Source organism: Ascaphus truei, unplaced genomic scaffold (genome assembly GCF_040206685.1).
Source record: "Ascaphus truei isolate aAscTru1 unplaced genomic scaffold, aAscTru1.hap1 HAP1_SCAFFOLD_331, whole genome shotgun sequence".
In the NCBI taxonomy this organism is placed as follows: Eukaryota; Metazoa; Chordata; class Amphibia; order Anura; family Ascaphidae; genus Ascaphus; species Ascaphus truei.
In genome coordinates this window covers 298,413-322,204 of record NW_027456301.1, presented here as the reverse complement: position 1 = coordinate 322,204, position 23,792 = coordinate 298,413, and the positions used below count along the sequence as shown (strand labels likewise).

Sequence of the window (23,792 nt, the reverse complement as noted above, 5' to 3'; positions counted from 1 at the left end):
CACTCAAGGTCTGAGGGAGAGAGAGTGCCCTACTAAATTTTTTCAAGGGTTGTCGCCTCATGTGACAGCCCCTGGACCAATGAAATGCCAGTATGCCCGCGCCGCCGCAATGCGAAATATAACTTTCGCTAGTGGCGACGGGGGATGTCACGTGTCGCGGGCACTGTACGCGCGGCCTTACAGCAGGTCTGTAACCCTGCCTTTCACCATTATCACCCCGCATACAGTGGTGTGTGTGTGTGTGTGTGTGTGTGTGTGTGTGTGTGTGTGTGTGTGTGTGTGTGTGTGTGTGTGTGTGTGTGTGTGTGTGTGTGTGTGTGTGTGTGTGTATTTCTCCTTTAAGGCATCTGACTATGATGGGGGGAAGCTGTGGCTCTGCACCATGCCTGGCTGCCCCCTCTTGCTTTAGCAGCGTGGTGTTTGCTTAGCTTTTGTTTGGCTGCCTATGTCAGGGCCTGCAGGCGCTACAGGCTGTCAGGTCACACGCTTCCCCAGACGCCCAGCTCCTGCCTCTCATTGTCTCCTCAACCCCCTTCACTTCCAGAGGGGCCTGCAGTGCTTAAAGGGAAATCCTTAATAGATACCTATACAGAAGTTGCAATACACAGAAAGTTTGTTACAAAATAACACATTTTTTTTCCCTATTTTAAGGCTTTAAAAAAAAAATGATTTGTAAATAAGTTTTCAAACTTTAGGCTGAGAAGTTGATGACAAATATGAAGTATTGATCAATACACGCTGCTTCTGTTAAGCTCTGGTTAGGAACTTATAACCAACTGCAACCTATTAAATTATTTCACATTAGGGCATGTAAGGGTCTGCGTCTTTACCCCATTCAGAGACAGAGGACAGAAACACGTTGCTTGACATACTACCATTAACAAAACTGCTGGATAGGAGCCACGGGGGCAGGCATCTTTAAAAAAGGGCAATTATGTCTGCCCTTATTCCGACTCCTCCCATTGGCTTGCATGAGATCCATGTCAGATCCCTGCTCTGGGCTACACTGGCGGTTTCATACCTGCCAACTAACTCCAGATTCAGTGTGATAATGATCCAGTCCAGGCTTTCTTCTGCGCTTGCTCCATTACACTAACGTTGTGAACCCAAGCACAGGACGGGATCATGCTCACACTGTGAACCTGGAGTTGGCTGACAGACATGGAATGTTATGGTATGCGATTTATTTTATTTCTTTATACAAAATGTTTTACCTGGAGAGTTACCGCTTGTTTTCAACTATATCCTGGGTACAGAGCTATGTTAAAGGTTAAATACAAGGTTACGTTATATGAACAGAGGTTATGAGTTCTATTTGCAGACCTTTCACGTACAATAAGTGTTATGGTCGTATGTAACAGTTACAGACAAGATTAAAATGTGCCCCTTCGCTGCCGGGTCAGCAGTACACTTCAGCAAAGACATTTGTTTCACACTCGTGCTATGTTGCCAGAAGAAAGGGCCTCTATGTTGTTTGCTGGTTCTTAGGAGTGCATTGCTTTACAAACTTCTGGAATAGCTGTCATTTAATTTCCTGTGTCTGGTCCCACCTCAATTCAATCGCACTCTAAGCACACAGGAACTGCCGAGTGGGTATTGTATGGGGTCTATGCAAAAAAATACTTTATATAGCTTAGTGAAAATATCTCTGTGTATTGGATGCATCTCATTTTTCCTCCCACTCTTAGCACAGGGAACTGCAAAGTGTGTGAGTGGTCAGTCTCTGAATTTGTGCTGCACCCTCAACGTGTTTTGTTATAACACCGTTTTATTGAATTTTCTCAATATGCATGTAACGGGTATTCCCTGTGAATACAGACGCTACTAATGCTGTATTTACCTGTGTGGCCCTCAGGAGCCTAAGCCTCTGCATGGAGAGCCTGGGGTACATATATATATCACAACATCTCGTGGTGCAACGCCTCCACCGGAGAGGGATCCCGACGGAGCGGGAGGAGTCCCTCACAGGACACAACACAATAATACTCACTGATATAAACAGAATGGTCTTTACTGAACACATGCACATATATATACTTATACTCTATATGGATCCTAACAATACTCGCTCTTGTTGAGAGTATTATCCTTCCCAACCACCGTGTACCGCTACACCGTGTCCAATTGTACTATACAGGGCCCTTGGCCACTCTACCACGTAAGTGTCCCCAAGTGATACCCCCGCCCTTTAGGCGTGCTTCTTGCGTTGCTGTACAGTGTTGGTGCACTTGTAGAATGATACCTGCCCGGGGCTCCCACCCCGGGTTCCGCAGACTACAACAGGGATTTCATCCGGTCCAACATCGTCATCCGCCACCGCGTGGGGTGAATTCCGGCGTGGATAATATCACCGTAAGTCTCTGTGTCTTTGGTGGTGTTCTGAGCCCAGAACCCACCTTGCAGGGCTGCGCTGCGTAGCACTGTGTCCCTGACTACCAAACAGATAATGGGGCAGAGTTCCTATCTAGGGCCTGTCCCTACAGCACAACAAGCTGGTAATATGGCTCAGGACCTCACTGGGGCCTAGGGGGCTGCTGGCCTAATGCAGTGGGTCACAGACCCCTGCACTCACCTCCTACCCCTAGCTCTTCCTGGTCCTGACTGCACTAGCGTGGGCTGAGTGCGCGAAAAATATCAATCCCCTGAGCAGGGGATTCGGGCAACCCTATTGGCTCCCTGGCGCCACTTAACCTAGCCCCTTTGCATGCTGGGGGCTGTAGTCATCTTGGGAGCTATTCTCCCATTGGCCGCCTCATGTGCACCTCACCTGCGCATGCGCAAAGCTCCGCAATCGCCGCCGGCTGCAGTGACTCACTGCGCATGCGCGAGCAAGAAGAAGATGGCGGCCTCCCTCTGCAGGAGCCGCCGGGAGTCCCCCGGTGCCGCAATCACCGCCCGGCACCCGCACGCCCCCCTCTGTGGAACACGGGCAGGCGCGCGCACTCGCGTCCGCTCCCTCATGCCCCCGCGACCGGCCGCATCCCTACCGGTCGCCGCGGAGGTAAGTGCAGAGAAGGGGGGGGGGGCACAACCAGAGGGGACCTGGCTACATGCAGATGAGTGGGAAAGGGAGAGAAAGAGGGGTACAGAAAATAAAAAGGGGGATTAGGAGGGAGTGGGGACATTGCATATGATACATGCATACAAACCAGCCGTGTTTCATCCGGCCCAGTCTTATTTTATAGCGTTCAGCAGCGCCACCCCGGACATGCAGTTCCTCGGTACCGAGGTTGGTCAACGGTCATACGCGGCATTTTCAGAAAGGTGCAAGAATTCATGACATCACATCTAGCAGTATTTACTATAACTAGGGAATAATTGTGAATAGCACACTTGGGTTACATTGATGATAAAGATCCATCCGCCCCTGTTTGTCTCGTGTAATTACCGTACACCGCGGGCCCCAAGTTCTATAATATTTCCTTTTGTGAGTCTCGAAGAAAACTGGACGACTTTTCCATATATAGCACATGCCAAATACGGGTTGTTGTGTGTTTTTTTTTTTTTTTGACACCTTACAAAGTGGAGGAGGACTCCTTCCAATTAGCTGCTATACATCCTGTGGCCGCATTGAAGATATGAGTTACCAGCTTCTTGTCACTATTTGCCAAGTATGGAATGAGCCTATTCAGGAGAGAGGCCTAACGATCCGCTGTAAGGGAGGTAATCAGTAACCTATTTATAAGGGAAGAGATTTCGTGCAACTTGATGCCTCTCTCTCTACCCACATTTTCTGAAACTGTTGGATTAAATGTCGCCGCACCCTCTGCGTTTGATGTGAAGAGCTAACGGGAAAGTAATTTATAGCTATTTTCTTTTCTACTTGTATTTATTGAAGAGTTGGAGATTTCCTCCCATTGTTCTTGGTCTAGGGCAGTGGTTCCCAGCTCCAATCCCCAAGAACCCCCCCGACCGGTCAGGTATTAAGGATATCCCTGCTTCAGCACAGGCGGCTCAGTCATTTTGCCAAAGCAGGGAAATCCTTAAAACTGGACCTGTTGGAAGTTCCTGAGGTCTGGCGTTGGGAACCCCATGTCTAGTGTCTCCCCTATATTCCCCTGCCACTGGAAACCATGTCTAAAGGACGTCTCGCGGTGGCTGGATGTAATATAACAGGAATCGACGACTCGCTCTAAGGGGATGAGGCGCATAGAAATTCAGAATGAGTATTGGATCCCTGCTGGTCTGAGCGATTTTCTATCAAATGTTTCAATTGTAGATATCTAAAATATTCTTAACGAGGAGGCTTTCATTTCTCTCGAATGGTTGGAAAGGGTTCATTTTGATTGTCAGAGATTTAGATCTTTGACTCGACAAATACCCAATTTGGGTCACCATGAGAAGTCATCTGATCTCGCTCCTGGGAGTAAAGGCAGTGATGTGAAAAAGTGGGATTTTTGTTTGAATGGGTATTTGTAACACTTTTGTTACATTTAACTAGTTCCCATATAACAAGTGGCTGTCGCATTGTAGGCCGCAGGTCAGTGTGTGTGGAAGAGGACCTGTGTGATTTAGTTAGCCAAAGACGTGATTCAAGGCTCAAGAGGCCGATTTTTGAAGCTCCAGGATCGACCCACCTTCTCTCAGTAGGGTTTTAAAGGTGCTACTGAGCTAGAAACAAAAATGGGCGCAGTCCTGCGCTGTTGGTTTCTTGGTTCATATTAACCCTTTGGGTGCCGCAGGAATTAGCCCCTACTGTACGTCATTGGGTCTGGGGCTCCAGGTACCCCATGACCTAATGGCTACGTTATGCCCATATTGTACTTGTGCCATCACCACATCCCTATATTTCTCTCTCCGACACGTCTTGCTATAATGATATATATCATATATCCATTTATATATTGTTTCCGAATCCCATTGCCCATGCGCATGGTGAAAACAGGATCTTCTCTTCTTGTTTTAATTATTTCCCATAAAAATACTTAGCGGCGGTTTGCACAAGGAGGGCCAAAAGGAAACCATTATTTATTATCTGCGAGAGAAAGTGCGGGGGGGGGGGGGGGGGGTGGCGAGGGATCACAGTCTGCATGGCAGGATTTCCGTCACATATGGAAAAGGTTACGGTTTCTGGTCTCCCAGTAGTGGATACACAGGGGCTTTTTCTTTGAATCCCACCCCAGGGCAGCATTTCCTAAGTAAATGCAGGGGACCTCTCAGAATCCCAAGAAACGCACAGGCTGTCAGCCAGTTGTGTTAACCCATACCCGGCTGGAGGTGCCCTACTACTAGGCTAGCGATGGACTGAAAGGGTTAAAAAAAAGCCTCTACAAGCCACTAACAGCGGGGCTAAGAGAAACCTTAGCAGTGATGGACTTAAACAGGGCAAAAACATTAAGATACCTATTCAGCCCTCCAAAGTAAAGGGGCTTATGAACCCAACAACCTCTAAGTCCTGTAGTTGTAATACTCATGGTTTACCCAGTAGTGTTAAAGGGACTGAAGCAGCAGTGACGGGTTAGTAGCACCCCTAACCTTCTTGTAGCTCCAGTACTAAGAAGCTCATGCAGACAGCCAAGTGTTCCTCTCCCCATCAGCCCCGAATGAGCTAAAGTGGCCTCCGGTATGTCAAGTGGAAAGCAGACTCCGACACCCAGCATTGAAAATGTTACAGAGCTGTCAGCACTACGACACCAACGATGGCTTTAAGTCCATCCACTTCCAGCAAGGAAGGTCTGAAGAAGTCAACTCAGCACCATCTCACTGTGAAGAGAGCCAACACAGTCACGATTATTAACCATTTATCTGCTAGCTACATGTCTTTGTGGCTTTTCCGCGTTTCCCTATCTGTAAGTCAGGCACGAGATTCAGACCCCCTTTTTGCTGGAGAGTGCTGCCTCTGTTACTGGGTTTGGGATACGAATGAGCAGTTCTGGGTTTAGTATTTGCCTCCCAGGCATATGCTTGTTTTGTGAACTGTGTCACTTGCTTTGGCAGGGCAGATCCACTGCGCTCCCGGCTCTTCTGGGTCATGTTCCTGCTTGCCATTGGCGTTAAATTAACCCGTTTGCAGCGGACTGGAGTCCTCATGCATGCCTGATGAGCACAGAAGCTGTACGTATCTCTAACTGCCTTTGCAGTAGGCTTGCAGAGCTCAGGATCTGCAGAAGCATTGCCCTGCCATAAACCAGGGCAGAGCAGAAGTGATGCAGAAAGCTGCTGGAGTGATGCTCTGCGTATCTGCCAGTGCTTGGAACGCTCTCTGGGGCTCGCTGAGGCCTCTCTCATAGCGCAGGGCCTGCACACGTCTCTGGCAGTGCTTGGAACGCTCTCTGGGGCTCGCTGAGGCCTCTCTCATAGCGCAGGGCCTGCACACGTCTCTGGCAGTGCTTGGAACGCTCTCTGGGGCTCCCTGAGGCCTCTCTCATAGCGCAGGGCCTGCACACGTCTCTGGCAGTGCTTGGAACGCTCTCTGGGGCTCCCTGAGGCCTCTCTCATAGCGCAGGGCCTGCACACGTCTCTGGCAGTGCTTGGAACGCTCTCTGGGGCTCACTGAGGCCTCTCTCATAGCGCAGGGCCTGCACACGTCTCTGGCAGTGCTTGGAACGCTCTCTGGGTCTCACTGAGGCCTCTCTCATAGCGCAGGGCCTGCACACGTCTCTGGCAGTGCTTGGAACGCTCTCTGGGGCTCACTGAGGCCTCTCTCATAGCGCAGGGCCTGCACACGTCTCTGGCAGTGCTTGGAACGCTCTCTGGGGCTCACTGAGGCCTCTCTCATAGCGCAGGGCCTGCACACGTCTCTGGCAGTGCTTGGAACGCTCTCTGGGGCTCACTGAGGCCTCTCTCATAGCGCAGGGCCTGCACGCGTCTCTGGCAGTGCCGGAGTTAACAGGGAGCAGCGCTTGGCGGGTTATTTCCCCCCCTCTGTGCTTCCGCACGCTCTTCACAGCTTGCTGCCGATGAGGGACGCGCAGCGCTGGGATCAATTAAAGCCTGACGAGCCCTGACTGGGGAACCTTTCCATCTCAGCCCTGCTCCAGATGTCACAGCTGGGGGGGGGGGGGGGTGCAGCTGTTCTGACCTCCTCCTGCAGCCCATGGAGGGAGGGGGGGTGTCTTTCTATATAAACTTCAGCTCCAGCTACAAACACCCAGAGACGTTCTCATTCCCACTGACCCCTTAGTGGAGCACAGGGAAGGCTTTGCAAATGAAGCCAGTGCCAAGGAGAGGCCTCTATTCCCAGAGGGTCGTTAATTACTTCTCCTTATTATTATTTTTTGATCTATGGCAATAGGGGCTTCTATATTAATCGTAAAAAGATTAGCAATAATATATATATATATATTTTTTTTTTTTTACAAGGGATAAATGCCATGTACAATGATCAATCGTCTTTTCTTTTTCTTTGACGTTTCCTATATGAAACCGAGCGGATATTATGCGCGATGCAGATTTTCTGATTTCTAAGGAGAAATTACATTCTTTTAAAAACATTGTCTTTTTTTTTTTTTTCAATGTTATAAAGATGATGAATCCATTGAGCATATTGGGTTGTTTTTTTTTTTCTCCTGTCGGGGGGGAATATTTAAAAAAATAATGTTTTTGGAGGGATTGGATCCGATGTTTAATTTTATGAAATGAAAGATCCAGATTAGTCATTAATACCTTTTCAATATACTACCACAGTGTAGTAGAGATTATGGGGCAGGTGAGCGGAAAAGGCTCCCAATATATTCCTCATTAGGGTGATGTGTGTGTGTGTGTGTGTGTGTGTGTGTGTGTGTGTGTGTATATATATATATATATATATATATATATATATATATATATATATATATATATATATATATATATATATATATATACACACACTTGTGATAAGGCAAGAGGAGCTGTGTATAGCAGCCCCCTTCTCTGCTAGTGCCACCGTTACGCGCCTGCATATCCTTTCTCGTTATTTATCACGAGTCCCTCGATGTTCACTGACTCCTGCTAACTGCCCCACAGCACCTTAATGGCCATAAAAGGGTTTTTATGATCTGATCGCTATCTTTTTACTCTGATGCACATTCAATCACAGTGAAAGCCTTCTCTTCCCATCCCCGGACAGAAACGTCTGTGTTGGTCTGCCCAGATGTACCCGTCTATAGACTTATCTGGTTATCGTTTGTTTGAAAGGCACCTATTTACTACACGGCGCAGCACAGTGGGCGTGAAAGGGAACATAACCCAACATGCACAAATATTACAGTGTTAACACACGCTGGCACCATAGATAGAAATGTCCCTACTCTTAAGAACCAGTTGTGCAGATCTCTTTTAAGCCACTTAACGTGACATTACCAAAGTTAACATCATGTTGAATAGTAATGCTGTATCCTCCAAAGGACAATAGCAGTGTCCTGTCTTCTCCCCCCATAAATGGGATAGTTCTTAGGGAGAAGGAGCTGCTCAGTGGGTAAAGGAACTGACTCTAAAGCAATGACACTGAGTCTGAATCAGGGGAAACTGGTTCAATTCCCCGGTGTCAGCTCCTTGTGACCTTGTGCGAGTCACTTTATCTCCCTGTGCCTCTGGCATTAAAACATAGATCGTCAGCTCACGTGGGCAGGGACTGTGCCTGTAACATTCCTACGTGCTGTATTTGTGACGCGCTTTGAGTCCCATTGGGAAAAAGCTCTATATGAAATAAAGTTCTTCTTTTTTTACAGAACCGAGACGTTGGGGATCATGAGGGGTTGTTATAGCATCCCCTATCCTCTAAAGTGCATTATGGTTATCACGGGGTCTTCATGTTACCTTATTTAAGTTAGTGCTAAACTTGCCGTTACTCCCATCCAGATCCTCAGAGTGTTTGCAGTGTCTGGATGGGTCTGACTTAAATAACAATAGCATTATTCCCTGTGTTATTTCCTTCTCTATCTGTCCAAGTGCTAAATACCTCTCTCCTGGTCTGGCAGGGAGTAACTCCAAGACTGACATAATGTCACGTTATTGGGAGATACCGCAATGTTATCCTACGATAGCGTGATGTTAAGCCTGTGCCAATGAGATGTTTTTCGGACATTCATTTTGCATATAATTACCTTTATGGCTACCATGTTAAGATAACATTCCTTCCTGTTTTAAGTAATGTCCCATTGAGAACTGATTTAATGGAGTTTATAGCATCTGGTCCCAAGGATCTTACAACGTAACGTAACCTATGGAACACCGAACTGGCAATTGATCAGGGTTAGTAGCATCTGTTTCAATATATTATGTAGTTTTGGTAAAAGAGAACATTTGAGGGTTTTCTGCCTGTCTTGCAGTGTGCTGCAAGATAAAATGGACTACAATGTAATAGTTGGATGTTATGTAGACCCGGTAATATGTATAATAGGTGTTGGAGCATCTTCTGTATACCAGGTAGCATGGAACTGATAATACAATCCGATGGGTGAAAAAAGTGGATAGTAATTAATGTCATGTCTTTTGATTGTGTGTGCGCCTCTTTGTCCCAGGACAAACTTGAAATTATATTTAGACCTCAATTTACCTTTCCTGGTAAAATAGTTACAACAACCAGTTCTGTTGCCAGTAAACTCCTGGAATCTTTTGTAAATCAGTATCGCCTGACCTGAGGGAGAGCGAGAGAACCCTTGAAAGCTCATCTTATAATATCAATTGTTAGTCTAAGTAAAATATGCATCGCCAAATACAGAAGTATTAAGTTACGTTGTATATCAGTATGCAATTCTATTTTGTGCAACAAACAGATGTAGCAAGACTTACATTTCCCGCGACCGAGAGTGCGAGATGACAACCGCGAGAACACTTTGTTGATGCGCTTGCACACTAGCGCCACCTATTATTACTGAAGAGTACTACGACCAACGCTAAAATTCGAAAAAAAATTTTTACCGGATCGGGACGCAATCGTGATAACAGCGTCCACCACGCAAAACGTAAATTATTGCCGGGGATTTAGACTAAGCTTCTCGTGGTCATGGGAAGTGTGAGTCTTGCTACATCTGCAGTGTGGTGTAAGGCAGGGGGGCTGAACGCCAGTCCTCAGGCCCACCTAACAGGTCAGGTTATCAGGATATCCCAGCTTCAGCATAGGTGGCTCAATCAGAGGCTCAGTCAAAGACTGAGTCTCTGATTTAGCCACCTGTGCTGAAGCGGGGTCTGATTGAGCCGTCTGTGCTAAAGCATGGACTGATTGAGCCACGTGTGCTGAAACAGGGATATCCTCAAGACCCCCCAACAGGTTAGGTTTTCAGGATTTCCCTGCTTCAGCACAGGTGGCTCAATCAATCCCTGCTTCAGCACAGGTGGCTCAATCAGTCCCTGCTTCAGCATAGGTGGCTCAATCAGAGACTCAGTAGCCTCTGATTGAGCCACCTTTGCTGAAGCAGGGATATCCTGAAAACTTGACCTGTTTGGGGGGGGGGGGACTTGAGGACTGGAGTTGAGCATTACTACTGCATGTCACTATTTCTACATTGAACAGTGATGCACTGTATATTGCTGGGAAGTTTTCTGTACGAGTCCTTCTCTTCAGACCTGTCTCCTCCTCTTGCAGAATCGGGGCCGGCTAGCTGAGAAAAGGACTATCCCGCTCCCCCCCAGCCGGATCCCCAAAAAGGAGCACTGCTCCCTCTTCTCCCCGGGGGAGGACTGCCCCAAAGGGAATGGAGAACTCCCGTCTGTGAAGCTGGAAGAGGATCTGCACATTAGTATCATGAAAAGAAGGTACGTGTCCTAACGAGATGCTCCATTTAACGAGCTCCCAGCGCCCGGGGATACTGGCTTTGAACAGCCGTCATGTGTGGGCTCATTTTGGCTGCTTTTCTCCCTCACGCTGGCAACATTTTCATGGTAACAGGATCTGTGCGTGGCTCTCGGACAGCACCTGCTGCTCTCGCTGATCCCATCCCAGTGTGAGACTGAGGACTGGGAGCGCAGCGCTGCTTCTGGTGTAACTCGGGGGGGAGGGACGGTCCTATTGGGCTGTGTATACCCTTTACCTTCACAATCCCTATGTGATGGGGCTGAGTCATGCAGGAAGACCAGGGACTCACTAACCTTTGCTCAGGGGACATCGGCCACCTCAGGATGTAGGAAGACACTTGCACACAAGCTATTGCTTTTCGAACAAAAAAGAAACCTGCTCTGGATCTGACATAAAAGAGTTTTCAGAGCCCCTGCAATAAAGCATGGTGGGATAAGGGCTTAGATCAGCGGTTTTTTAACCTTTTTTTTTTGTTTTTGTTTAAGGAACCTTATAATTATATTGTGAAATCGGACGCATTGTACGGAACCCCAACCCTCTCTAATAGCGCGTCTGAGATCAGATGCATTGTAAGGAACCCCAACCCTCTCTAATAGCGCGTCTGTGATCAGATGCACTGTAAGGAACCTCAACTCTCACTAATAGCGCGTCTGATTTGCATTGATGCCGTTGAACCCAAAGGTTTCCTAGGAACCCCTGTCGAAAAAAAACACTGGCTTAGGTTAATTTAAGATGTCGCCTTAAGGGCAAATTGCTGGGTTAACTCTTTGTGCCTGCAATGTTGTGATAGCAAATTACAGGTGGAGTCTGGATTGCATTCTGCGTACACATTATCTTCAATCTGTATTTATTATATAAACCAGTTCCATAAACCAACGTTCCAGTCGCCATATTAATACCGGAGAAAGGTGGATTAGTGGTGTCTTTTGATCCCCTTTTGGGGTCCAACATGAGAGTTCTTCGTAGATAACGTTTTGTACTGTAATGCAGAAGAGAGCTTTCAGAACCTCAGAGGTTTATTCGCTAGAATTGCAGCGATGAAGGACCATCACGTGTTCCTTTTAAAAGGTCCCACCACCTGCAACGAATGTACCTCAGAGAGGACAAGTAGCAAAGTAATATTTATTTGCAAGGCTTATTGCATATAGTCACTTCTGTGGAGGTGTTTTACAGCTGCTTTTAAGCCCTTTGCAGCCAGGATATTGCTGGCCCCCATGGCTGACATTCCTCCTACTACATTTGCCCAGTTCCAACTGCGCCCTTGCAGCGACCTCCACAATACCACATCACTCATGTTTGCTGATGTTCTGTTTGAGATGTTCCGGAGTTATTTATTATATATTAAAGGGCAAATCAAATCCGTGACCACTGTTGCAGGCCTCCCCAGTACGGCAGTGGGTTTACATGGTTAGCCCTTTCTGAAGATCGTCTGGTGGCGTCCGCGTCAGAGATACCCCCTGCACCTGCATGGGTCGCCAACTCCAGTCCTCAAGGGCCACCATCAGGCCAGGTATTGGGGATATCCCTGCTTCAGCACAGGTGAGCCACCTTGAGGACTGGAGTTGGCCAATCCTGATCTAGAGGTTTATTTAACACTAATAGCAGAAAGTTAATAGCTAAATCCTCCTTGAGATCCCCAGCCTGACGATTCACACGTAGCACAACACTGAGGGGGGCGGGGGGGGGGGGCAGAGACTGCTTTGAGCACTATGACACTTGCCCAAGTGATCTGGTGATGGCCGAAGTTGTGTAGTTCCCATAGCAAGAGTGGCAGAGAAGGCTCTACATTAACACATATATACCATACACATTTTGAGTTATGGAGGGTGAAAAAGGCGACAAGATACCTCCACCGTATAGCATATAGCAAATAAAAAGATCACTTTTTTTTTTATTGTACACACACACGATTCCCAATCGTGCAGACTGGGAGTATTATCTTGATGGTAGGATCGCCTCCTTGCAGCGTGTGTCCTAGATGAGCCCTCCACTCACCCCCACACATGATCCGTTCGGATCTCCAAGAAATAGAGATAGACGCAGTGCACTAGAGACGAGCATCAAATGTTATGTTAAACTACACGCAACGTGTATCATAAACGTACAATGTAAAAGTGGTAAAAGCCGCTCCGCACTACAGTCCAATCCGCGCGGGTCTGTAGATGGAATTGCAGCAAGGACCTGGTGCACGTTGTAGGTGCGAAACGCGTTGAGGTGCCGTCATAGCATCTCCGAGTATCTCACGTCATCACGTAATTGCGTCATGGCGTTACACGTTTAGAAGTGCATGCCCTCCTGCCTCTCCCAGTGTTGCGATTCTGAGGTCCGGGGACTTCATGCAGCAGGTCCTCGCTGTATTACATCTACGGACCCTCGCGGATTGGACGTCGTGCGGAGCGTATTTTATGTCTTTTCAAATTGTATGTTTATGATGCACGTTGCGTGTGTATATATGTGTGTAGTTATATATACACATATGCTTTGCTGTGGAGGGTTTTTGTCACTTTTTTTACTCACCATAACTTAACTAAGTGTGGTAAAATCCATCCTCATTGCTTCAGCTTTGCATAGCCAGTGTAACCAACCACACACTGATGAGACCCATTAAGGTTGAAACCGCTGTCTGTGGGTGGGTTTGCTGGCTATGCATCTTAACCCTGGCTGTGCTTAAAGCTGTGACCATGCAGCAAGTTTAAGCCTATAGGGAACCATGTTTAAAATGGTTTTGAAGCAAAAAGTGGCACTGTGTGCTCATTTGCATGTCATTTCCCAGAATCCCTTGCTGCAGTGGAAGTGCTGTGTGCTGGGTGATAATGGATAAAAGTTGGGGTTGCAGACTTGCCTAAGACATGCAGATGAGCATACAGTTATATTTCCATTTGCTATATACAGTTATATACATATATATATATATATATATATATAGTGCAGAATAAATGAGTTCTTCAGTATTAGGTGATACCTTTTTTTATTGGACTAACTGGACTAACACGGCTATTTTCTGCTTTATTTATATATGTATATATATATATATATATATATATATATATATATATATATATATATATTGTGGAATCGATATAGAATATATATATCTCCACACACAATCAATATACAATGGGTATTAAAACTCCCAGATGTGTGCAATTGTAATATACAGTACAAGTGTTTCAGGCCCTTGCAGCAAAGGGCTTAATGTTCAGCTTGACGCCTCTTTAGAACTGTGGAACCTGTGCTGGGAAAGATGGGTCGTGTAGAGTGGAAGATGAGAAGCAGACCAAGGCCTTTCTGAATGAGATTTTTTTCAGCCTACATTGTAACGTGTTTGTTGTTAGTCAAGGTTCTTATCGGTTTTATTCATGAAATCCTTTCCCATCTTTCATGCTTCTTGCTGCTTCGGCTGAACCAATTTGTGTTGAAAACAAATTCAAACCTCAATTAAAACAAATCCCAAATGGAGACTGGTGACGGGGTCACCGTTCGACAGGACCCAGGGGCTAATGCTTCTGTCCTTGTTGCACTGTTGATTGACACCAACAAAGGAGAAGCTTGAAGGGGGGAGCGTGGAATTAAGGGGGTGGATTTTCAGAAGTAATTCTCTTGAGGATGTGGGCCCCACGTTTTAATTGAAAACATGTTATAATTATGCAAAGTAGAATCTATAATGTTGGAGTGTTGAGCTAAGAGTAAATGCACCTTGAACATTGCTCCGAACGCAGTTGTGTTTTATGCTGTACAACAAAGGATGCGTTGCAGTAGATAATAGTTGGTATGTGTACAGAGTATCCTCCAATTACTCCTTGAAACAATGATGTGAGCCTCCTCTGAGGTGGGTGCTTGGCCCAGAAAGGTGGCATTGCTAGGCAGTAGAAGAAGCAAGATCACATCACAGATTGGTTGGTGGCTGAGACCGAAATTGATCCCATAACCTAGAGCGTCCAGCACCGTATCACATGAGTGATTAGAGAGATACACATTTTGCACATATGAGGTACCAGTATAGTTCCTGTACATCCAAGCACCTCCTATAGAAGTCCGCTAACCATTGCAGCTTACCCCACAGAAGAAAGAACGTTCTGTTTAATAGGTATAACTCTGGTCTTACAGGACCTAAAACGTGTTCCTGCTAAATAGTTGAAGAGTAGATATTTGAAGATACTTTTCTGTGCACTCAAGAACACAATATATATTTTTCTTTGTTAGGTGTCGGGTTCTTCATTTTAATAGGATATTTGGCACGGTTCCTGCAACCAGCTTTGGGCTGCCGGCATTGTCTGTCTCCATGGCAGCCACATGGGTTGCCTTGGCGAGGGTTGCGATGGCAAAGCCAGAAGTGTAATGAGGGCGCTAGATATTGCATAGCACCTCCTGCATAATATTCAGCATGGAACCATGTTTGTCCCATGTAGGGTGTTGGTAATTAGGTCACAATGTTACAGGTGTTGCAAACGTGTATCTTTGCCAGGACAGCCTTATGTCAGTTGCTGTCACTGCAACAGCGGGGCCTATAGGAGATTACTGTATATGGACAAATCAGATACTAAACTGTTTAAGCTTGAGGTTGATTTGTACTTGTATTGTTCTTTTTATGCTGCTCTGCAAGCATTTTATTAATATAAGAAATGTATTCTGCAAATTTATGGAGTTACTCAAGGGTCCTTTGCCTAAAAAGTGGTTATATCACAGATCTATACTCGTGCAAAAGTTGCATAAGAATCTCCTGTTAGTGTTGCGCTGAACGTCTTTGGCGGTATATTGGTTAATGATGTGTTCAGGTGCATTTTTTTCTATAGAGTAGCCTACGGCTAAAAGATTGGCCAGAAAAGTAAGGTTACTGCATTTTCAGACCAGTGTGATCTTGAGAAAGTCACTCTCTGTAACTCAAGTGTCAACATTACTGTAGCTAGTAACTTAGTTAGGACAGGATCCTCTATGCCAGTGGTTTCCAGCCTTTTATTTTGGTTAAGGAACCCTAAGTGAAATTCTATGGAACCCTCAACCCTCTCTAATAGCGCGTGTGAGATCAAATGCATTGTAAGGATCCCCAACCCTCTCTAATAGCGCGTGTGAGATCAAATGCATTGTAAGGATCCCCAACCCTGTCTAATAGCGCGTCTGAGATCAGATGCATTGTAAGGAACCCCAACCCTCTCTTATAGCGCATCTGAGATCAGATGCATTGTAAGGAACCCCAACCCTCTCTAATAGCGCGTCTGAGATCAGATGCATTGTAAATTCTTCTGTATTTGATAACATTTTCAAATGGCCAGAAAATGGCAGGGAACCCTTTAGGGGTGCCCGCAGAACCCAAGGCTTCCCAGGAACCCTGGTTGAAACACACCGCTCTATGCAGCTACATACAGCACAACACTGGTTGTTCTATATTGTTGTCACTGCTGCTTTGCTGGAATAGCCATGGCATCGGTATGCTGTGCGTTGCAGGTCTCTCTTTGTGAAGCATTTAGCATCACAGTAATAGAGACCCTGCCTGGCTCTGCTACTGGCCCGGGCAAGGGCCTGCGTGTGTCATCTGGTGCCTCTCTTTACAGCCAGACAGAACAGATGGGTCTTGCTAGAGTCGCCACCACATCTGCCCCCTTCTCTTTAACCTTTGGTTTCCTTCTCTTCCCATCCCCGCCCTGTTCTAATGGGATCCGCCTGGGATGAAGCATTAAGTGTCTGAGCCGCCACTTTACTGCACGTTGAAAAATAAAGAAGACAGGAAAATGTCTAATACCAATTAGAGAAAGCAGAGGGGCGAGTTCTTGGCAATGCAGCCAGTGTGTGGTGTGTGGTGTGTGTGTGTGTGTGTGTGTTGTGAACGCCCGTGGTTCAGTGACTTACACTGTCTCATTAACCCAATCACTGCCTTGCACACCTGATCAGAGATGACATATTTGAACCTTGCCAACACTCACTATAGTAACAACTTTTAAGCCATTAGAATAGGTTACATAATGTGAAATGGGAGCCGTAGTTGCAAAAAAAACATCATTTAAATGAGCAATCCAAGCAATATCCTACATGTGTTTTTTGTTGTTGTAATAAATCAGTTCTGTAGTATTAGATAAAACTTAATTTAAAAAAAAAAATAATTCTGTTCTTAATGCCATTTTTATTGACTATTAATAGAATGAGCATCCTTTGATTTCTATAACAGGTTTAAGCCTATCTCCCCAGCAGTGCGAGATCTTTGTAACACTTTCCCGTTTGTGATCTTTTGTTGCCAGTGTTCCCAGTGGTTTGAGCTGCAAACTGTAACAATAGATAATGTTAAAGTAGTAATATAAGAATACATTGTAGCTGCTGAGTTACACTGACTGGAGGATTGATTGAAACTGAAAGGCGGCCATTTATTGAACCCTGGGAAGCAGGATCTTTGCTGATCGATCACGGGAGAACGAATCAATCGGCAGCTTAGGTAATTAGTTTTCAATAAACGTAATCAAAGGCTGTATATGTTAAAACAAAAGTGCTGCTCGGATTGCCTCCTTAAACCTAGCCATTATAATGAACACCCAGGTAATCCACAATTTACATTGCTTTCCCTGGAAGTGTGTGTACTTAGGGGGAAAAAAACATTGAAATGATTTTGCTGAGAGCAGAGTTAAAGAAAATAACCATTTTTAATGAATCAAGCAAATAATACTTTGCATAATATATTATTTTCCTAATTGGATAACTACCAGTGAATTTCATAATGGATCCTGTTATTAGAATGAAGCAAGAAAAGAAAGATTGCACTGTAGAAAAAAATAACAATGAATCGGTGTATATTAATATTATTTATCGATGCCATTTCAAATCGTGTTATTAACCCTCCAGCACTGAGTCAGCTTTGCTCCACCATATCAGCATGAGTTATTCGTGCTAAAGTCTTTTTAATTATTCTGTACCTGTATTTGCTGATTATACCCCGGTGCTAATCAGACGACAACCCGACTCTGAGGGTAAATGTTTTTCTAGCTCCCTCACTGCTCAGTCAGTGACTGAGCCACTGATTGAGCCACCTGTGCTGAAGCAGGGATATCCTTAAAACCTGACCTGTTGGTGGCCCTTGAGGATTGGAGTTGGCTGCCCACTGCTCTGAGAAAGGAGAGGGAACACTTTTGATACATGACGATCTCTTTCCTCTACGCCTGATGATAATAAAGAGACGGACTCTCGCATCCTGGCACAGCTGTTTCTTCATCATTCACCTAGGTATGTCCGTGCACGTGGTGCTAAACGTGGAACGTACCAAAGGCTGCATTCAGCCCCCCACCATCAGCCAGAACCCCAAGCAGAGAAAAGTGAACATACAATCTAAACTACAATAAATGTTTCATGTTTAAATACATGCGGTAACAGGTGACCATGTTAGCACCATTGTGTGCGTGTGTGTGTGTGTGTGTGTGTGTGTGTGTGTGTTACTAGGCGTACCATAAAAGAAAAGCAGAATAAAGGCAAGTGCACGTATCATAAATTAGTAAAACATAATAAGCACTGCACCCAAACCAGAGTCCGATGAATAAGACACAGCACTGCAGAATAAATGTTCAAAAAAGTTTAATTTTAGTCCAAACAAAAAAACAACGTTTCGGTCCCTTATGGGACCTTCATCAGGATACTGTAAAGCCATGGGGACTCAACCGTAAGCGCTACAGAATAGCACAGGGGTAGAGAATATACACACAGTCATTTGAAAAAGAAAGTACACCCTCTTTGAATTCTATGGTTTTACATATCAGGGCATAATAACAATCATCTGTTCCTTAGCAGGTCTTAAAATTAGGTAAATACAACCTCAGATGAACAACAACACATGACATATTACACTGTGTCATGATTTATTTAACAAAAATAAAGCCAAAATGGAGAAGCCATGTGTGAAAAACTAAGTACACCTTATGATTCAATAGCTTGTAGAACCACCTTTAGCAGCAATAACTTGAAGTAATCGTTAGCTGTATGACTTTACAACGTTGCTTCAGTTCATTGAGGTTTGTGGGCATTTGTTTATGCACAGCTCTCTTAAGGTCCAGCCACAGCATTTCCATCGGGTTGAGGTCTGGACTTTGACTGGACCATTGCAACATCTTGATTCTTTCTTTTTCAGCCATTTTGTTGTAGATTTGCTGGTGTGCTTGGGATCATTGTCCTGTTGCATGACCCAATTTCGGCCAAGCTTTAGCTGTCGGAAAGACGGCCTCACATTTGACTCTAGAACACTTAGGTATACAGAGGAGTTCATGGTCGACTTAATGACTGCAAGGTTCCCAGGTCTTGTGGCGGCAAAAACAAGCCCAAAATCATCACCCCACCACAACCGTGCTTGACAGTTGGTATGAGGTGTTTGTGTTGATATTCTGTGTTTGGGTTTTGCCAAATGTGGCGCTGTGCATTATGGCCAAACATCTCCACTTTGGTCTCGTCTGTCCAAAGGACATTGTTCCAGAAGTCTTGTGGTTTGTTCAGATGCAACTTTGCAAACCTAAGCCGTGCTGCCATGTTCTTTTTAGAGAGAAGAGGCCTTCTCCTGGCAACCCTTCCAAACAAATCATATTTGTTCAGTCTTTTTCTAATTGTACTGTCATGAACTTTAACATTTAACAAGCTAACTGAGGCCTATAGAGTCTGATATGTAACTCTAGGGTATTTTGCAATTTCTCTGAGCATTGCACGGTCTGACCTTGGGGTGCATTTGCTGGGACGTCCACTCCTGGGAAGATTGGCAACTGTCTTGAATTTTTTCCACTTTTGAATAATCTTTTTCACTGTAGAATGATGGACTTTAAATTGTTTGGAAATGGCCTTATAACCCTTCCCAGATTGATGGGCAGTAACAATTGCTTCTCTCAGATCATTGCTGATGTTTTTGAGCCTTGGCATTGTGTTAACACACACCTGAATGCTCCAGACCAGCAAACTGCTAAAACTTCGGCTTTTATATAGGTGGTCACACTTGCTGATGATCAATTAATCAAGGGCATTTGGTTAGCAACACCTGTCTGCTACTTAGCATCTTAATTTCTATGGCAGCAGTAAGGGTGTACTTAGTTTTTCACACATGGCTTCTCCATTTTGGCTTTATTTTTGTTAAATAAATCATGACACGGTGTAATATGTCATGTGTTGTTGTTCATCTGAGGTTGTATTTACCTAATTTTTAGACTTGCTAAGGAACAGATGATTGTTATTATGTCCTGATATGTAAAACCATAGAATTCAAAGAGGGTGTACTTTCTTTTTCACATGACTGTATATACAATCCAAAGCAGAGGGCATATCAACAACAAGTTATGGTAGCAGAAAATCTATGAAAACACAACATCGACAGCAAGGACAGAGCAAAGAGACTGTTGGAATTGTAGCACATTGCGTCCACACAGATGCAGAATGTCAGTAAATCCATTGGATGCAAATATTCCAACATATCCCATCTACTATGATCAAGGCAAAGGATAGTAGTCAATATTTTAATCCCTTATACAAAGTCTTATGTATGGTCCGATAGCTGCATGACCTGGTACTAGTGGCTAAGTACTTGCATATGCGAGTCCTGTCACTCCGAGCAGCCTCGGATCAGGAGACAGGTGCCAGGGGGGAGGGTTAATCCATCCCATTAGAGGTGTCAGACGTTCACTGTATAGGGTTCCCTGCTATCTCCGTCATCTGCGTGTTCCCACAGGGGTCAGGCTCCGACCTTCCGATGTCCTCGCACCATATAAACATCAGTGGTTCCCGACGCAGATCAGGTTCCCTCTCATCGTGTATTAGGTGCCTGCTTCCCATGTAGACATCAGTGGGTACCGTCCGTTCACTTGACAGAATCGCAGGGAATTAGATTCCAGCCCACCGTGGCAGGCATCATATCCTTCCGTGCTCTCATCGCCAATGATACTGGCAGTGCATGCCGTCCCAGCCATGGTGATCCAGCCTGTCTTGGGATATATGCAATGCCACCGTGCTATTGGGACTTTAGTAGGGGTACGGTTACAACAATCCACGCCATCAAGGTGTCACTGACATTCTGTATCCGTGTGGATGCTCTTGATGTTGTGTTGTCATAGATTTGGTGTTAAAATAACTTGTTGTTGATAGGCCCCCTGGTTTGGATTGTATATATGGATATTCTCTACCCCCCGTGCTATTCTGCATCAAAGGGATCCCTCACGGTTGAGGGTTGGGTGTGTTTACTTGGCATTACTAAGCCACAGGAGGTTGGGTTTTTAGGTACAGTCACTACACTGTACATGCATCCTCGCATCTCTCCATGATTGTACACTGCCCTGATGAAGGTCCCATAGTGGACCAAAGCGTTGTATTTTACATTTTTTGTACTACTTTTTTACTTTCTTGAACATTCACTCGGTAGTGCTCTGTCTTATTCATTGGACTTTGATTTGGATGAAAAGTGTATATGTTATAGTTTTGAAGCAAAAGGTGGCACTGTGTGCTCATTTGCATGTCATTTCCCAGAATCCCTTGCTGCAGTGGAAGCGCTGTGTGCTGGGTGATAATGGTGAAAGGCGGGGTTACAGACCTGCCTAAGACATGCAAATGAGCATACAGTAATATTTCCATTATATTTATATATATATATATATATATATATATATACATACATACATACATACATACATACATACATACATACATACATACATACATATATATATATATATATATATATATATATATATACACACAGTATATAAAATCACTCATGTATTCAATGGGCAAACCTACCTTGGTGCACTAAAAGTAATTAATATACTGTATAAATATAGCAAATGATTTATAGATATAGAAAAAAATGTTTTATTTGAACAGGATCAATGTTTCACTCCTCTCAAGAACCTATGAAAATGTGCACAATTGTAGGCCTGTTATGTAGATTAACACTATATAAGAAGCACAGTATAGACAATCAGCTGATGTTAACTAAATTGATGTCACAAGTACTAGATACACAGCCAGGTTCATGTTCATTAAACGAGAAATAAGTGTTTTTCCTTCGTAGCTCGTAAATGTGTTAAACTGTAAAGTAATCTGAAACACTAAGATTAATAATAACTTTATTTCATATAGCGCTTTTCTGCCAATGAGACTCAAAGCGCGTCACAATTACAGTGTAGTGCACAGTACACAGCACGTATGTATGTATGTATGTATGTATGTATGTATGTATGTATGTATGTATGTATGCCTTTATTTATATGGCGCCATTGGTGTACATAGCGCGTCACAGCAGTAATACACGTGACAATCATATAAATAACAAATAATTCAAATAACTGATCATGGGAATAAGTGCTTCAGACATAAAAGTAACATTTCGGAAGAGGAGTGCCTTCTCCGAGGAGCTTACAATCTAATTGGTAGGAGGAACGTACAGAGACAGTAGGAGAGCGTTCTGGTAAGTGCGTCTGCAGGGGTCCAAGCTTTATGTGTCATGTGTATAGTGTTAGCCACGGTGCTACTCATATGCTTCTTTAAGCAAGTGGGTCTTAAGGTGGGTCTTAAAGGTGGATAGGGAGGGTGCTAGTCAGGTATTGAGGGGAAGGGCATTCCAGAGGTGTGGGGCAGTCAGCGAGAAAGGTTTAAGGCGGGAGAGGGCTTTAGATTCAAAGGGGGTAGAGAGAAGACATCCTTGAGCAGAACACAAGAGTCGGGCTGGTGTCTAGAGAGAAATTAAGGCTGAGATGTAAGGAGGAGCAGAAGAGTGTAAAGCTTTAAAGTGAGGAGGATAATTGAGTGTGTGATATGGGATTTAATAGGAAGCCAGGAGAGTGATTTGAGCAGGGGAGACGCCGAGACAGATTTAGGAAAGAGTAGAGTGATTCCGGCAGCAGTGTTTAGGATAGATTGGAAGGGAGACAGGTGAGAGGCAGGAAGGCCGGACAGCAGGAGGTTGCAGTAATCGAGACGGAGAGAATGAGGGCTTGAGTCAGAGTTTTAGCAGTCGAGCAAAAGAGGAAAGGGCGTATCTTTGTAATATTGCTGAGGAAAAAGCGACAGGTTTTAGAAACGTTTTGAATGTGAGAGAGGAGAATGTGAGAGAGGAGTCGAGTGTGACCCCTAGGCAGCGTGCTTGTGCTACTGGGTGAATGATCGTATTTCCAACAGTATTGTGGAAGGAGGTAGTAGGGCCAGGTTTGGGAGGAAGTATGAGGAGCTTGGTTTTTGCCATGTTAAGTTTAAGTCGGCGTAGGGCCATCCAGGATGATATTGAAGAGAGACATTCAGAAACTTTGGTCTGTACAGCAGGTGTAAGATCAGGGGTTGAAAAGTAAATTTGAGTGTCGTCAGCATAGAGGTGATGAGAAAGTGTGTACAGAGAAAAGAGAAGAGGTCCCAGTTCAGAGCCCTGGGGTACCCCCACAGAGATATCGATAGAGGAGGAGGACGTGTTAGCAGAAGAGACACTAAAAGTACGATGGTAGAGGTAAGAGGAGATCCAGGATAGAACTTTGTTATGAATAACAAGAGAATGGAGAATGTGAAGGAGAAGAGGGTGGTCCACTGTGTCAAATTCTGCAGAGAGGTCGAGTAATTGGAGCAGAGTGTAATGACCTCTGTCTTTGGCAGCATGGAGTTCATTAGTTATTTTAGTGAGGGCTGTTTCAGTTGAGTGAGCAGTGCGGAAACCAGATTGTAAAGGGTCTAGGAGAGAATGGGTGTTGAGAAAGTGGAGCAAGTGAGTGACTACAAGACGTTCAAGGAGTTTAGGGGGAAAAAGCAGGAGGGAGAAAGGTCGATAGTTAGAAAGACAGGTAGGGTCAAGCTTGCTGTTTTTGAGTAATGGTATAACCTGTTGCATGCTTGAAGGAGGAGGGAAAGGTACCAGAGTAGAGGGAGGAGCTAAACATGTGTGTGAGAGTAGGGGTAATAGTAGGAATAAGAGGTTTTAGGAGATGGAAGGGAATGGGGTCAAGAGGGCAATTGGTAGAGGGAGAGGAAGCGATCAACAGTGACACATCGTCCTCTGAGACAGTGGGAAAAGAGTCAAGGAAGGCAGGAGGAGAGTTGGGAAGCAGTGTATGATGGGAAGAAAAAACAAGGATATTCTGACGTATGGATTCACCTTTTC

The 23,792-nt window shown here is 44.9% G+C and overlaps 1 protein-coding gene across 1 annotated transcript in view; it reads left to right on the top strand.

Moving 5' to 3' along the window:
- Positions 1-23,792, top strand: part of SAMD11 (sterile alpha motif domain containing 11) — a 168,802-nt gene that overhangs the window by 33,532 nt on the left and 111,478 nt on the right. The window contains exon 3 of the mRNA XM_075583516.1: positions 10,508-10,677. Coding sequence (XP_075439631.1) covers positions 10,508-10,677 — 170 coding nt within the window. The remainder of the gene's footprint in view (positions 1-10,507; positions 10,678-23,792) is intronic.